The sequence below is a fragment of the Ovis canadensis genome, chromosome 1 (genome assembly GCF_042477335.2).
Source record: "Ovis canadensis isolate MfBH-ARS-UI-01 breed Bighorn chromosome 1, ARS-UI_OviCan_v2, whole genome shotgun sequence".
NCBI classification, from domain to species: domain Eukaryota; kingdom Metazoa; phylum Chordata; class Mammalia; order Artiodactyla; family Bovidae; genus Ovis; species Ovis canadensis.
The window spans coordinates 281,082,529-281,099,339 of NC_091245.1; the positions used below are offsets into that span (position 1 = coordinate 281,082,529).

The following is a 16,811-nucleotide window of genomic DNA, read 5'->3' on the forward strand; positions in this document are numbered from 1 at the left end:
AGTGGCCAGAGGGCCTTGTACTGACCCCACGAGGAGGATGGGGAGGGGCTTGCAGCCTGGTTGTGTCCCATCCCCAGGAAACACAGTGTAAACAGAACCAGGGTGCCTGCTCTTTAACAGTGTCAGGACCACCCCCTTCACCTCGCCAGCCACAGGAACGCATACAGCCCCTTCTCCACTGCATCCATTCAGTCTTCAGTTAACAGCCTCCTCTGGCTGTAGGGCCCCCTACTGTCCAAGGAAACCGCTTGGCAGGGGTTGAAGGCCAAGGCCCTTTCTCTCCCACCCAGCACCTCAGAATGTGTGGAGCTGGGACACCCCCAGGTGCCCATCTCTGCGTGATGAGAGGAGATAGAGCACAGTACCTGAGCACAAAGAGGCAGCCAGAAGCCACTTCCAGGCTTGGAGCCTGGATCAGACCTCTGAGCCCACCCAACCCCCCGGGTCACCCCCGCCACACAGCACTGCTCTGACCAGGCACTGACGCGCTCCAGGTAACACATCCCCAGACAGGTTCCACTACGCTGGCCCGAAGCCTAATCAGGCGAAGAATTTAGTTCTCTTTGAACTAAACCAGTAGCCCTGTTTCCCAGTCCAAGCTCGCTCTGACCCACAGCTCAGCGATGTGGGGGAGCAAGTTTGAAGAGATGAAAGCGGAAAGGGAAATCATAGTTTAATTATGGGGCAACAATAGGAGCCCAGTAAGTCAGGGAGACAGCTAATGAGGAGCTGGGAGGTCGGTGTGCCCGAGGAGAGTGAGGCCAGGACAGTCAGAGTGAGAGTGGGCAGAGCATCCATGGCAGGAGCTCACTCCCAGCGGAGGCTTGGTGACATCACCACTGCAGAGGTGAAGGCAGAGCTTGGCCTGTCCAGAAGGGAAGGTCTGTATTTACGAAACAAACAATTGCCTGGCGGCACAGTAACTCTAATTCCCCACGACAACCTCCTGTGAAGTACCAACGTTTCTCTGTCCTGCAAATGTGACCTCAGAGGAAGAGTCCAAATTAGCAAAATTTCACTCTGTGAGAGAGATGCCCAGGGTGTGGATCTGGGTTCTGAACCCGGGGTCTGGGTTCTCCCTTATCCTCCTCCTCACTTGTGAATGAGCACCCTCACTTACAGCGTGCCTGCAAAGGGAGACACCGTTTGGTTATTAAAGGGTGCTGCTTGAGGATGAATTGCTTTTATCTAGAATATGCCTCAGCTGCTTCAAGGCACGTGCTCAGTGTGGGTGTCATCTGGACCTAGACTTTTAAAACTAAGCATAGAACAAAACTACCTTTCCCATTTGGAGGGGCCACATGGCTATGTGAACTGGGCTTGGAGAATGAAAAGAACACTGTAGAGAATTAAGGAGCTAGGACTGGGTGGGAGAATTAGGGCAAATGAAAAATTTTGACCATCCTTTCCTGGATATGCTGTTCATCAGGGACTAGAAGCATCTTCAGTGTCTCACTTCATGGGTAGGTCAGTTCCTCCCTTATACCCACTGCTGCCAAGCAACATGTGGGTTTCATTAGCAAAGGAAAACTCTGAAGGACAGAAAAACCAATCTATGGGTTCCATGCTTAGAGACCTTGGGTTCCCAGTGTTTCACTGGACAGCAGGTGACCATCACATCCACATGGCGAATTTGTCCTTATGTATACGGTTGTGTCACAGGAAGGAGGTATGTTGAAAGATGTATTTTCAATTCCCAAAAGTGACCAGTTAAGACTGATCTTGCCTTAGAGAGCTCAGATGAGAAAAGCAGGAGTAAGGAGGGCTTCTTAGGAAGCATCTTCTCTTTTGGTTGGTGTGTTCTCTCCCTAAAGTGTCCTTTTTCCCCAAGGCCTGCTGGTCTCTCTCCTGTATCTTGCCTCACATCTCTGCTCAGTCACTCATGGCCTCCCCTGAGCCCTCTTCCATCTCAAGGTACACTCTTTTCATAAGGAATTCTTAGTGGCCATTAACGAGCAGAATGATTTATCTGCAGATGTCCAAGTTTTCCTCTGCTTTGGGCAAGCTGGAGTTCATTTGCTGATTCAAACTAGGGTGTATTCATATTTTGATAGTTTGGCAAGCTTTGTTGTTAGTTGCCAAGTTGTGTCAAGACTCTTTGGGATCCCATGGACTGCAGCATGCCAGGTTTCCCTGTCCCCTCACCATCTCCTGGAGTTGGCCCAAGTTTACGTCCATTGAATCGGTTAGCTACCCCCTGCCTAAAGCTATTCTCATCCACAACCAGGAGGTGGGCTTTTCACTCAGCTTTAAACAGGACTTTACATTCCCTTTTATGCATGTGAAAAGATGAATATGGTTTTCCTGTTTCCATGTCACTGCTGACTGAATAAAAGTTATTAATGCATTTTATTTGACATGTAAACTAACTTTCCTACTTGACCAATTTTCATGTAACTTCACATACTGCTTTATATTCTGTAGTTTTATTGTGTACACACATACATACATGAACACATGTACTCTGATTCATCTTATATTTTTTATACAATAAAATAAAATCTTTCCTTCATCCTATCTACTTTTATTTTGGAATGCTTCCTCTATTTGATCATTACAAGGCATTTCCTGCACTTTAGTCTGGGTGTTATATTGTATGACATATTTACAAATGTTACATATCCTCTTGATGAACTCAGTTTTGAATTAGTCCCTGTCTGATGTAAACATGGCTACCTCTGTTCTTATGATTTCCATTTATGTGGAGTATGTTTTCCATCCCTTCGAGTCCATATCTGTGTCCCAGAAAAAATGGGATAAATTAATTACAAACATCTGTGTTGTTTTGCCACCTGTGAAACACAGGTACTAGACATGTTCAAATGGGCACCAAGGCCCAGGTCTTCTTGTTACCCTGGCAGAAGGAAGCTCCACCTTCCCCTCTCTGAGCCTTCTGTTTGTGTATGGGAGGGGCTGGGACTCCTGGGTCCCACTCCCAGCTGGGGCTCTGTGGATTCATGGCTGTTGACAGGGCAGTATGGGCAAGATCGGGGACCACGGCTGCTTCTGCTCTCCCTGCTTTCTGGGTGTTTCATGCATCACTAGGAGGGCAGCCCTTTTGTCACCACATGAATTAGTGTGTGTCAGGCATTCCAGAAGGGGACACTCCAAATGCCTTCCATCTTTTTCATGTCCTAGTTTGTTTCCACTAGCAGTTACCTGACACTGAATCTTCAGATGCGTGCCAAGAGTGGTGCTACGGTAAACAAGTGCACAGTGGTTACAGGTCTAGTTTCTCTCCTCTGTGGTTTACTTATTTGAAGGATAACTTATAACCGAAGGTATTTCTACACTAATTACAGGTATACTATTGGAATTTCTCTGAAATGTGATTCATCTGTTTCACAGTCACAGCTGAGGATGAAGCTCCCTCCACATTCATTCCATTCACAGTTTGTTCTCCCATGAGTCCACTGCTAAAGGCTTTGTTACACAGGTGACATGCACATGGATTCTGTCTACTGTGAATTAACTTTAGTTAATTAATAAGGATGCATAATGACTCTTATACATTGAAAATAAACACAGTATTTCTTCATTGTGTGAGTCCTCAAGAGTGTTTATACTTTGAAGGTATGGGTGGTGAATCTTCATTTATTACCTTTACAGCATGAGTTCTCTCGTGTTGTCTGAGGTTAAAATATTTACTGAAGGCTTTTCCACATAGGTAACATTTATATGGTTTCTCTCCAGTGTGAATTCTCTTATGCAGTCTAAAGTTATAACTCCTATTGAAGGCTTTACCACACATATTGCATGCATACGGTTTCTCCCCCGTGTGAGTTCTTTCATGTCGTCTAAGGACAGAGGAGTGATTGAAGGTTTTCCCACATAGGTGACATTCATACGGTTTCTCTCCAGTGTGAGTTCTTTCATGCCGCTTAAGGACAGAAGAATCAGTGAAGGCTTTCCAACACAGGTGACATTCATACGGCTTCTCTCCAGTGTGAGTCCTCTCATGTCGTCTAAGGACAGAAGACTCAGTGAAGGCTTTTCCACACAGATGGCACTCATACGGCTTCTCTCCAGTGTGAGTCCTCTCATGTTTTCTAAGGTGAGAACAGTGAGTGAAGGCCTTCCCACACAGGTGACACCCATATGGCTTCTCTCCGTTGTGAGTCCTCTCATGTTGTCTAAGGTAAGAAGCTTTACTGAAAGTCTTCCCACACAGGTGGCATCCATATGGTTTCTCCCCAAAGTGAGTTCTCTCGTGTTGTCTAAGGTCAGAACAATGAACAAAGGCTTTCCCACACAGATCACATTCATTTGGTTTCTCTCTGGTGTGAATCACCTCATGTCGCCTAAGATTATAACTTTTACTGAAGGCTTTGCCACACAGATGACATCCATATAATTTCTCTCCAGTGTGAATCCTTTCATGTTTTCTAAGGTCAGAACAATGAGTGAAGGATTTTCCACAAAGATGACATCTATGTGGTTTCACTCCAGTGTGAATCATCTCATGTCGTCTAAGGTTAGAACTTTTACCAAAGGCTTTCCTACATACATGACATTCAAATGTTTTCTCTCCAGTCTGAGTATTATTGTGTTGTCTATGGGCAGAACCTTGAATAAAGGTAATCCGTCTTTGATGACATTCATATGATTTACTTCTAGAACGAATCTGCTTCTGTATATTAAAGGATGGCAAGTAACTGATGGCTTTTCCAACATCTTGGCTAATAAAGGGTTTCTTTCCCACTTGAAGTATTACATACTGAGTCAATGGTAAGATTTCAGTAAATTTTTCTCGGAAATTGTTGCATTCCAAAGGATCCTCTTGAGTGTGAGACCTCTGCTTTTTGAAATGAAATGAGAGATTGTTACAAGTTTGCCAAAGTTATTCATTCCTTCCTTTCTCTACATATAAATTCTAGGGTAATCATTCAGTGATGGACTCCAGTTAAAATTGCTTCTATATTTTTAATATTTAATAAACATGAGGTATTACTCTCTTGCAAGCATAGATTTACCTTTTGTAACATCCCAACTGCAGAGATACCTATTTAATTTTAAAGACATTATTATGTTTCAGTGTTTAGGAATATAACCCATAATTACATAACTATCTGTTTATAAGACTATAAACTGTTTATAGTTCTGACTATCGGTTAATCTTTTCTTCCTTAAAACCAGACTAACTAAACCTTTCTCCTATGGAAGTCCATGATCCCAACTTTAGTTAAATCAGGTACGTATGCCAAATTTCCAACTTATTCAAGTCCCAGGTCTTCATCTGGAGGAACATGTTTATGCTTGTGAAGCTTACCACTGCACAACGTAGAGGGGCGCCCTTTTTGCAGGTATGCTGCATAGATAACATTTTCTGTTTTTTCAGATCATCTTCTCTATCTGAAATGACTAGAAAAAAATAAATTACTATAATGGTAATAATGGTATCAGTGGAAGTAAAATGTTGAAGTGACTCAATGCTCATTTGTGTCTGTTTCAAATACTGACACACAGACGGGAAAGAATGTCAAATTAGGGAATACTCTAAACAGAGAAGAAACAGATAACAACTGTCATTCTCAGGACTGAATTATGAGGAAGATAAAATGAATACGGCAAGTTGGGGAAGAAAAGAGAAGATCCTATTCATAGAACAGGACCATGAAAAGGGATGTTTTGTGAATGTTTATTAATTCCAGTGGGTACACAAATTTCACCTGGTGTAAAGCCAAGGGACAATGGCAGAAAGCCTTGTGAATAGAAAATTGATGCCTTCAACATATGATAACATCTGAAAAATGTTTCCCCATGACACTGTCTAAATTTTAAAAACAGCCTACAATGCAGGAGACCCCAGTTCGATCCCTGGGTCAGAAAGATCCCCTGAAGAAGGGATAGGCTACCCAACAGTTTTCTTGGGCTTCCATGGTGGCTCAGACAGTAAAGAATTCACCTGCAATGTGGAAGACTTGGGTTCGATCCCTGGGTTGGGAAGATTCCCTGGAGAAGGGATCGGCTACCTACTTCAGTATTCTTGCCTGGAGAATTCCATGGACAGAGGAGCTTGGCAGGCTACAATCCATGGGGCCACCCAGAGTCAGACATTACTGAGCAACTTTCACTTGATTCCTTAGGGCCTATTCACTCACTGACCAGGCTCCTCCTCCTATTGAAGTACAGGTTCTTGGAGCTCACCTGGACTCCGACTTTGTAGGAAGCCTAACCCTTCTTTTGAAAGTTGCTCTCCTTGCTCCAAATGGGAAATCACATCTGATTTGTAAAGCTGATTACCTGTTGGTAGGAGAAAGATATTCGGATTTTGAGTTCCATGCTCATAACAGTGCATGATCACAGAGCAGACTAGTGAGGAAGAACACAATAACCTCTAAAGGTCAGAACAGAGTAGAGTATGTTGAAAACAACATGTACAGGCTTTGACTAGCAAAATGATGACTCTTCAACTTGTTCCCAAAGACATTAAGGACCTATCACTGCTAACGCCCATGCCCAAGTTCAAAGACAGATTATGGAATCTTCAATATTTTCATTTCACAGTGCTTTAATACTATATCCCCAAAGAATCCAATACATACAACTTCCACCAGAAAAATCTAAGTTCTATGTGGAAAACAATATATCTATTATTTTTAACACTGTGATCTGATCAAACCACAGTCCTTGCTGTAAAATAAATTTTAAGAAATCAACACATTTGTTTACCCATACAAAAATAGTGAGTTCCCACCACTGCCTGAGCATCAGACTGAGTAGCAACAAAGACCCAAAGTTGTGTAAGGAAGGTTACAGTGTAGTGGGATCGACAAACTATATCTAAGTAGCGACATGAGTGAAAGTCACTCAGTCATGCGGAGAAGGCACTGGCACCCCACGCCAGTACTCTTGCCTGGAAAATCCCATGGATGGAGAAGCTTAGTAGGCTGCAGTTCATGGGTTTGCTAAGAGTCGGACACGACTGAGCGACTTCACTTTTTCACTTTCATGCATTGGAAAAGGAAATGGCAACCCACTCCAGTGTTCTTGCATGGAGAATCCCAGGGATGGGGGAGCCTGGTGGGCTGCAGTCTATGGGGTTGCATAGAGTCAGACACGACTGAAGCGACTTAGCAGCAGCAGCAGCAGCACTCAGTCATGTCTGACTCTTTGTGACCCCATGGACTATACAGTCCATGGAATTCTCCAGGCTGATACTGGAGTTGGTAGCCTTTCCCTTCTCGAGAGATCTTCCCAACTCGGATCAAACCCAGGTCTCCTGCATTGCAGGTGGATTCTTTACCAGGGGAGCCACCGGGGAAGCCCCCCAAAACATAAGAACTAAAGAAAATTTTGATAAGGTAGTTGTGAGAGTTATGATGAAGAGTCAAAGCAGAATCTGGAGTGAGAAATGGGAAAGTTTTCCTCCATCCTTGTTGAATGAGCACATATACACATCATTAAAGAGTAACTGACTAACCAACTGAGGCCAGATGACTGATGTTCTCCAGCATCACATCTCTGAACAGCTTTCTCTGGGAGGTGTCCAGGAGGGCCCACTCTTCCTGGGTGAAGTCCACAGCTACATCTTCGAAGGTCACTGATTCCTAAAACATCACAGACATCGTTTTAGACACGGCCATCTCTGCCAGGGGAGGACAGTACAGGTATAAGGCACTAAGGAAATGGCAGCTGAGTGTACAGAATCTCAAACAGTATTTTGGGTCCAATCAAATCATTCTCATTGTTGACATGAACCTCTGACTTTCAGACAAACCTACGAAGACCACACACTCTGAATACAGAAAACTTCATAAAAAGACAATGCAAGGTATGGTGTAACAAACTGTGGAGATTTCCCAATAGACTTGTAATTACAACTTCCAAATCATGATTATAAAATTTCCACTTGAAAACTGAACAGTCTTCAATTCAATTTCAAGTAAATCTAAGACTCATCACAAGGGATAACATATCCATGATATGCCCCTTTTAAAACACGACCGTGGTTAGATTATTCCTCTACATGGCCTCAGTTTCTTCATCAGTGAAATGGTTTTTAATAACCTGTCATCAGTTCTGAAAGATCTAATGACTTAATGTGTGAAGTGCTAACTATCTAGCAGCCATTTCTTAAATATAACTTTTAGGTTTATTATTCAGGAAATGGCAGAGAATACTGAAGCAACATCCAGAATTCTGCCTAACTGACTAGCATTCATACAGGTCTTGGGATCAGCAGGTACAACCTTTCATCTTACAAAGCTGAGGTGTTTGCTATTAAGGGTAAATGAGTCAGCAGCTCACATTACAGGTCTGAGACTTCTGCACAGAAGGACAGTCTTATCCTGACCCCTCCTATATCTGAGGTCTCCCTTTCTCAATTATCCCGGGACCTCCAAATATCAGTCATTATCGTCCCTTTTGTTTCTTTGTCTTATCTTTCTACTCAAGTACATCCGAAGCCACCTGATTGCTCTGGCCTCTTCCATTCATGGAAAACTTCCTCAGGTTTAAAGTAGTACTCTACTTCCTATATTCTTTCTTCTGAATCACAGCTCAAATTAAGAAAACACTACTCCTTATATACTGTTTCCAGTTATGAAATGTGAAAAAGCAGAAATTACAAAGAGGGAAAAATTTATGACTTGGGACATTGGTAATAATGAAAATTTAGTTTTCTTTTTTAGAAGATTTTGAAAAGCACAAATATATTTTATCAAAATTTTAAGACGTTTAAATTTGAAAAAAATGTAAGTTAATGACTCCTCATTGCCTTCTTCTGCATAATCCTTTGTTTTCTCTCAGCACTGGCCAGCACTCCCTTAGTGCCTATAACACTGGACTTACCAATGCCATCTGTGGAAGCATCTGCCTCTCCAGTGGGTGTGTTGCAATGTTTTCCTCCTTACTCATCTCCACTGCCTGTATCCACCTCAATCCTAAGCCCATCACAGTTAATAAAATGGTTATAATAACAATCTTTTTTTTTTGCCAAGTGGGCCGGGAGATGGTGATGGACAGGGAGGCCTGGCGTGCTGCGTTTCATGGGGTCGCAAAGAGTCGGACACGACTGAGCGACTGAACTGAACTGAACTGGGCCATGGGCTGCATAAAGAAAAGAAAACCTCTCATCTCTTCTTGAATACATGGCATTAATAAAGACTGGAATATCTTACTATAATGTTGGGAAGGAATGACCATTTGATGAGTCCTTGACCCAACATGACCATTCCAGAATTCTGGGGAACTTAACGAAGCTCAGATCCTCGAACAACCTCTCAAGTGCACTTAGAACATGTGTGCCGGTAGGAGAATTATGTCCATACACTGGCAATAGGGCTTCCCAGAAGGCTCAGTGGTGAAGAATCCATTTGCTAATGTGGGAGACTCGGGTTGGACCCGAGTCAGGAGGATCCCCTGGAGAAGGAAATGGCAACCCACTCCAGAATTCTTGCCTGGGAAATCCCATGGACAGAGGAGCTTGGTGGGCTACAGCCCATGGGGTTCCAAAGAGCTGGACAAAACTGAGCATATACCCCACCACCAGCACTGGCAATAGAGATTAGAAAGCAATTTCTACTGCTAATTTCAGCAGAAAGAGTAATTTCCTACCCACCTGAGATTCCATTGTAACTAGTTCAGCTGCCAACTGTCTTCTGGGTTTTCACTTACACACAGTCCAAGCAACAGGAAGCAGAGCTGAGGAAGAAGAAAAAAGTCATGAGACTCTTAGCTGCCTGCAATCTCCATATTCACTTGTCATGAAGCCCCAACCCTTCATCTGGAAGTAGCTCCCAGGACAACCAAAAGAAACATGCAGTGTGCTCCACGAGAAATATGGGTAGAGCTCTCCTAGGATCAAAAGTAAGAAGGCATGGCTATTGTTCTTAGTAAAGAAGGCATAAAAGTGAATGTCACTCAGTCGTGTCCGACTCTTTGCGACTCCATGGACTATACAGTCCATGGAATTCTCCAGGCTAGAATACTGGAGTGGGTACCCTAGCCCTTCTCCAGCAGATCTCCCTGACCCAGGAATCAAACCAGGGTCTCCTGCATACCAGGTGGATTCTTTACCAACTGAGCTATCAGGGAAGCCCAAAGAAGGTATAAACACCTTCAGTTTAGAGTAGAATGTGGACACCACTGAGTTTGGTATGCTAATTCACTCACGAAGTGTGTGAAGTGTCCAGTTCCCTCCTAATTCCAAATCACAGGGATCAATGACTCATGCCACGTGTGTCTCCACCTTGAGTAACAACCATGAACTTCTCAGGTTTAATTATTCTTACTTTGTGCACTAGCAGTTTCTCCAGCTCCATTCCAGCCCTCTAGTACCTTGAAACATCCCTGCTTTTCTCAGCCCCTCATACACTCATCTGGAATCACTCTGTCTCTTCCAGGAATTTCCAGCAACACTAAGTTTTAGATTTCTTCTGCACTTAGTTGTGAACTAAGAGAATTAAGAATATATTTTGACAGGGTTAATTATTTTAGGTACTTATTTCATTTGGAGGAATCAATGGCACCTACTTGCAATGTGTGTGCATGCTCAGTCACGTCCAGTTCTTTGTGACTCCGTGATCTGAAGCCTGCCAGGCTTCTCTGTCCATGGGATTCTCCAGGCAAGAATATTGGAGTGGGTTACCCACTTCCTTATCCAGGGGACCTCCCTGACCCAGGGATTGAACCCAAATCTGTTGTGTCTTCTGCCTTGGCAGGCGGTTCTTTACTGCTGCGCCACATGGGAAGTCAAGCTCTTTTGGGGAACATACTTTCCCTAACTTTCTCTAACATCTTAGTCTACAGTCTTCAAAGCAATCTTGTCACTCTAACTCCATATCACTTACCAAGGACTTCTCAAACGATACTGCTGAAGATCTCAAGACTCCACCTTACCTCTTTCACCTTTTTCTATTTATGTGCATTGCCAGTGTATGCCCACGTATTTACACAGTTGCTTTGATTTCTTCCATTACTTTTTCTAAATTGAAAGTGACAAAACTCATGTTTGAATTCCATTTCTGAGCTTGCCTCTTTTTTTCCCCCCCAAACTAACATATACTAGAAATGAAACACATCTCAGCACATCATCTCCCACTCTCCCCAAATATTACTCTTTACCGAGTCTCTAACCTTTTCAGTGTCTCCACCAGACATCCACGGGCTGACATTCTAGATGTTCTCCCAGAACATCTCAAATACAGTTCAGCACTGCTATGACTTCTACACTGTTCACTAGCACCCTTCATTTCCACTCAAATACATAAACACAACTTGCTACCCCATACTTATTTCCTTCAATCTGTTTGAGTGTCAGGTCCTCAGAGATCCCTTCATTGAATTCCTACCAAAATGAATACTTCACTTTTGGAGAACATGGTCTCCAGTACTCACCAGAACCAAACAGACGGAACACCCAGTAAAGCCAAATACTCACTGAGGACACTGCCACAACATTCCAGAGTTCAGAGCATCTTTCTCTTTCCATAAAATGCATAATTTGGTGACTTCTCTTTTAATGCTGTTGATAATCTTATCAGTGTTTTAATCCAAAGGACAGTATCTGACTAAGTGGGTCCCAATCAAGATAAAATCAGGAAATTAGGCAGACCCTGTAGATGAAATTAAGGACAACAAATTGTATTCTTTAGTTCTTGCGTCCTCTAAAAGTCTCAAAAGCAAACTTCATGCCTTTTCTCAGACTTCAGTGTTTTATGATTTTGGTTGTTCTGGGCAGCACTGAGAATCTGCAGCAAATGAATCCTTCCTCCTCTTTAGTTTTATTTGTAAGAGGATCTGTAATTTAACAACAATATTCACAGACTGTGGACAGAAGAGTGGTGACTCTACATAAGTGTAAATATTTATGCTGAGTAAATATCTATCCAAAGAGAATATCTTTTGTTTTCACTACCAAGCAAGAAAAAGCTCATTCAGTGTACATCTCTTTAAGTCAGATCTAGTTGTTATCCTAATAACTGAAAAACTCTGCAATCCACAAAATTTAAGGATTTCCAGAATAAATGACTAGTTTCAGGCCTGATTTTTATTGTACACAGAATTTGTTTAACTTTTTAAATTGTAAAATAAAACACACATGCAACATTTATCATCTCAGCCATCTTTAAGTGTACGGTTCAGTGGGGTGAAATGCACTCACGGTGTTGTGCGACCGTCGTCAATGCTCTTCATCTTGTGAAACGGAAACTCTGCACCCGCTAAACAACCGCTCCCCATTCCCTTCCCCTCCCAATGCCTGGAAACCACCATTCTACTTTCCGTCTCTAAATAGGACTTTGTTTTTTTTGGCTGTGCCAGAATAGAAGAAGTATCCTAGAAATCAGTGCAGGTGCTTGAGTCAGAACCCAGAAAAGAGAGAAAAAAAGATGAAATTCAAAAATGGTATCAAAGAGCTGAAATTGTAATGATTTTTGGAAGATATGATTTTGAACAAAAAAATATATATATAAGAATCCATTTTAACTATCATACCTAATAATACTTTTTAAAGTAGACAAATCCAACCTTAATGTACTGAAATCTATGTTTCCTATTTAGTAACATAGTTTAAAATCTAAGTAAACACATGAAAGCCAGTCTCTATGTATAACAGCAAAATATTATGACTCTAACTTCAGATAAATTTGCAAACCCATGCAAAGAAATTTTAAAACTTTTTAAGGACATAAATGTGACATGAACAAAGTCTGCCAAACCAAATTCTTAGACTAGAGGACATGGTGACAAAAAAGTCTGTGACTGCAGAAATGTGGTGCAACTCAAATTGAAAAGTCATTGCAGAATCTGGAAAATGACGTGAGTATGTGTGTACAGCTGCACCAACTTGCTATACATCTGAAACAGAACTGTAAACCAAGTGCACCCCCAAAAAATCATATGCAATATTTCATATGAAAAATGAGGAATATCCAAACAGTTGATTTTTGTCTCAGTTTTGATTTGGGATGAGGATATAGCCAAAATAACTGTGAAAAGAAAAAAAAGAAACCCTGGAGATCAGTCAAATTACACCTGAACCTATATTATTTGAAACTTTAAAATAGCTCAAATTAAATACTTGAACAATATTAAACAATATATTAGGACTAAATGAACATAATATTTTATACTATGAAACAGGTGACACCTTACAAAGGGAAAAAAAGCAAAGGCCATGATTTGGTTTCACTGCATCAACATTATCAAAGTGTCTGTGTGTAAGTAACTAAACCATAAATTAGAAAAATAAGTAGGAAAATTCATTCTATATATACAAGTGTATAAAGAATAACCTTTACTCAGTCCCTTAAATAATTAGTAAAATGGAAGTTAGGAACAAAGAGTTGTCATTTTATCCAAATCTACAATTATATACACATATTTAAAATGAATCCTGGTTAAGGTATGAGGGGACAAACAGATGAGGATTTCTTGGCAACTGTGTACTGTGTGTAGGGAGCATGGTGACAAAACCTGTTACGAAATGAAATGTAATGAGCCAACCATCTCTTGGCTCAGCAATGCAACTCCAACTTACCCAAAGAGGAGAAACACTCGGTATCTGCAGACAAGCAAATTCTTTACAAATCCATGAGCACCAACATCTCCCTGGGACAGGTGTGCTGTGAACAATATTAAAATCCTCTTACTATCAGACATTTTGGGCTGGTTCTGTTTTTAAACAATTACAGAATAAAACATACTGCGTGACGTGGATGGAATGCCACCTGGATTTGTCATGGCTAAGTCTCTAATTACAGGCCAAATAAAAAGATTTATGTTGTTAAGCTTCAGCTACATTGTACAACCAGGCAGAACACTTTCCCCCTCTCCGCAATTTTCTTTCGTCTCGGTCTACATCGCCTCCTGTGCCTATGCAGTCCCCACTGGTGATCTTATTGACCGCATGGTGTCCAGGTCCTGTCTCTAGTCAATGTCTGGGCGTGCAGCATCGCTCATGACGACCCCCAAATGGAACCATGTCCCAAGTCCCATGTCACTGGCTGACAGTGAGATGGAATTGGTCTGGGGATAGGAGAGGCCATAGATGAGTGAGGCAGGTCTTAGGCAGGACATCTGAGACTCAGATTTTAGCATGTCCTAAGAACAGCATTACAGGAACGAGAGGGCAGATCAGTCAACAGATAATATGAGCTCTCCCAGATAAAGACTTACTCCTGACTCCTCATCTTTTCCCTACTCTGAGTGTCTTGCTCAGGCCAGAAGTCACTCCTTAGTGTTGGGAATGTGCCATTCATGTCTTCAAATAACTTCTCCCCTTTCTGGCCACAACCACACATGTAGGGGAGAAATTCAATATTTGGAAAAAATGGTCCTCTACGTCTGCTGAACTATTAGGGAACAGGGCCAATAAACTCCTACATGGGCATCAACAGCTAAGTTTCTCTGCCCCTCTATACTGTAAAGCCCACACATCACACAGCAGATATGGGAAGGCAAGTTGGTACAACCCTCTTTTTCACGCCAATCCTTGTGTCTTCCAGCACCTGCTGAGCACAGCATCCCCAGGTAAGGATGGGAAGAGGTCTCCTCCTCTCCTGTTGCTGAGCTTCCTAGGCTCTTTTTCACTCTCTAACATCCAAAGTACATCATCTTTTCTCCTCCAAGTTCCCTTTCCTGAACCAAGTGCCACCTCCTCCTTGGAGAAATACCTCTGTTCTGTGCTTAATTTAAAAAATCTTGATCTTTCCCTACCAGTTGCCTTTTGACTATGCAAGAATGTGTCCTGGGGCACGTGGAAAGACACATGAACAGGAAAGAGGAACCATTACTGGCCTCACAGGCATGGGGTGGTCCAGGATCATTCTCACTCCTGCCCCTAAAGATTCCAGATCTCACTTCATTTTCCTGAGCAAGTGCAAGTTGTCTTTCATGGTTGTAATCATCTTGATTAAAACCATTTAATTTCTATTTTCCACAATAGATATCAAAATATACAATTCTATGAATGTATAAAAAGTATAACATTAAGAACACTTTTAAATAATGGCATTGGGAAACACAAACATTCAGGTATGGAAATAGCTCTGAGTAAAGTACTCATCATGAACAAATGAGATCTGTGAGAACAAGTTCTAGACTCATCCAGCCTATTGTTCAGTATTTGCAAAACAAACAAAAAAATAAAGGAAATTTGAAGGGAGCATATACTTAGTTGAAAACTGTAGCTCACAGACCAATACATTAAAAACTCACATACAGAAGAAAGAATGCTGTTGAACACTGGAATACTTTTAGTACACAATAATGACAAGAAAAGGACCGAGGTCTCATGATCTGAATCTGACACAATACACTTAATTTGGAAAATTTTAGAGGATGAGATGGTTGGATGGCATCACCGATTCAATGGACATGAGTCTGTGTAAACTCGGGGAGTTGGTGATGGACAGGGAGGCCTGGCGTGCTGCGATTCATGGGGTTGCAAAGAGTCGGAGACAACTTACCAACTGAACTGAACTGAACTGAATGAATTTGGAATCTATCCTTCTCTCCCCAAACAGCTACTGCTGGTGAAAGTCCCCTCCTCCATTCTGTCCTTGGCCATCTCCATATTAATCTCCTTTTTGTCTGTTTTCATGTACCATAATGCCTCTTACGGCTTCCCTGGTGGCTTAGCTGGTAAAGAATCTGCTTGCAATGCGGGAGACCTGGGTTTGATCCCTGGGTTGGGAAGATCCCCTGGAGAAGGGAAAGGTTACCCACTCCAGTACTCTGGCCTGGAGAATCCCAGGGATTGTAGTCCATGGGGTCGCAAAGAGTCGGACACGACTGAGCGACTTTCACACCTCACACACAATGCTTCTTATTCAGTCACTTCCCTTTTTTTTACCGGTATTTTGTCTCTCCAGTCCCACTGCACCCACCTCCCTCCCTCCTCTATCTCACTTTTCAAGTCCTCACTCTCCTTTACTCCTTCCGTCTCCCGGTTCAGTCTCGGCCTGCCCGCCTCACTCGACACCCACGGAACGGAGCAAAGGTGCTCTGCCCAGGGGGACACTGTCCCATGAGGGAGCGGTACCCGCGCCGGCAGAGGATAGGGCTTGGGACAGAAGGTCACGGGGCGTCACTGGACAGGGCCGATGCCCTCCCCCAGGGGGCTCAGGGGCCTTACTGAGGCGGTGACCGCGGAGGGGAGCCAGCGGCGGGGCCGGGCCGCTTCTGGAGAAGACGCGGGTCTGCGGATTCCCGGAGCCGCGGGAGGGCGCGGAGTCCCGGGCGGCTCCGAGAGGCACCGAGGGCGAGAGCGCACGTTGCGAGTGGGGACCTGACACAGCGTGGGTCGGGGCGGGACCCCGTGAAGAGACCGAAGGCCGGAAGGTCGGATCGGGATGGCCTCGGATCCGGAAACGGATGCGACTCGAACCCGGCAGCGGAGCTCCGGGCATCGCGAGTCTCAGGGCGCCCCGGGCCAGCGGCGCGAGAGCGGGTCTGTGACGTCGGCAGGGACTCGGGCCCCGGCGTGAAGGAAGGGGTAGGGCGGGGCCGAGGCGCGCGAGAAGGGCCCAGGACCGCACTCACCCGGGGGGCCGGGCCCTCCCGACACCCGCTTCCGGGTCCGCGGGCACTTACGTAAGGGGAGCGGGGCCGTAGGGGGAGGTGGGGCCGGGGTGGGGCGGAGCCTCGGAAGGCCTCGCCCAGGGTGGGCGTGTCCTGAGCGCAGAGGGCGGCTGGAGCGGCTGGAGCGGCGTGGGGCGTGTCCTCCCGGTGGACATTGTGGGCGCGGCCGGAGCACCCCCCTGCCCTCCGCCGATTCCCGCTCGGCCGGTGCCGGGTCACACATCTCAGTCTCAGCCTTTGGCTGTGTGGGCGCTGGAGCTGCTTCCTCCTAGTTTCGGGATAAG

The 16,811-nt window shown here is 43.9% G+C and overlaps 1 protein-coding gene across 20 annotated transcripts; it reads right to left on the reverse strand.

The window, feature by feature from the left end:
- Positions 1 to 2,410: 2,410 nt before the first annotated feature.
- On the reverse strand, positions 2,411 to 16,533 carry LOC138436698 (zinc finger protein 596-like). 20 transcript variants are annotated; one of them, XM_069582809.1, is made up of 9 exons: positions 16,489 to 16,533; positions 13,484 to 13,568; positions 11,384 to 11,558; positions 10,843 to 10,927; positions 9,563 to 9,645; positions 7,424 to 7,550; positions 6,148 to 6,243; positions 5,270 to 5,352; positions 2,411 to 4,798 (listed from the first exon to the last, which is right to left on the reverse strand). In XM_069582809.1, exons 5-9 carry the CDS (start codon positions 9,572 to 9,574, stop codon positions 3,551 to 3,553), a joined length of 1,566 nt encoding a protein of 521 aa, XP_069438910.1. In that variant the 5' UTR covers positions 9,575 to 9,645; positions 10,843 to 10,927; positions 11,384 to 11,558; positions 13,484 to 13,568; positions 16,489 to 16,533; the 3' UTR covers positions 2,411 to 3,550. The 20 variants fall into 20 exon arrangements, with proteins under 20 accessions (XP_069438910.1, XP_069438858.1, XP_069438837.1 ...); XM_069582757.1 differs by having other exon boundaries at positions 2,411 to 4,795; positions 5,270 to 5,361; XM_069582736.1 differs by having other exon boundaries at positions 2,411 to 4,795; positions 5,270 to 5,361; positions 16,082 to 16,527.
- Between the last annotated feature and the right edge of the window lie 278 nt (positions 16,534 to 16,811).

Coding starts and splice junctions, on each gene's coding strand:
- LOC138436698 (XM_069582696.1), bottom strand. Junction 6,244..7,423: donor CAGTCATCTGGCCTCAGTTG/GTTAGTCAGTTA, acceptor TCCTACCAACAG/GTAATCAGCTTTACAAATCA. Junction 4,799..5,269: donor CCCCTCTACGTTGTGCAGTG/GTAAGCTTCACA, acceptor CATTTCAAAAAG/CAGAGGTCTCACACTCAAGA.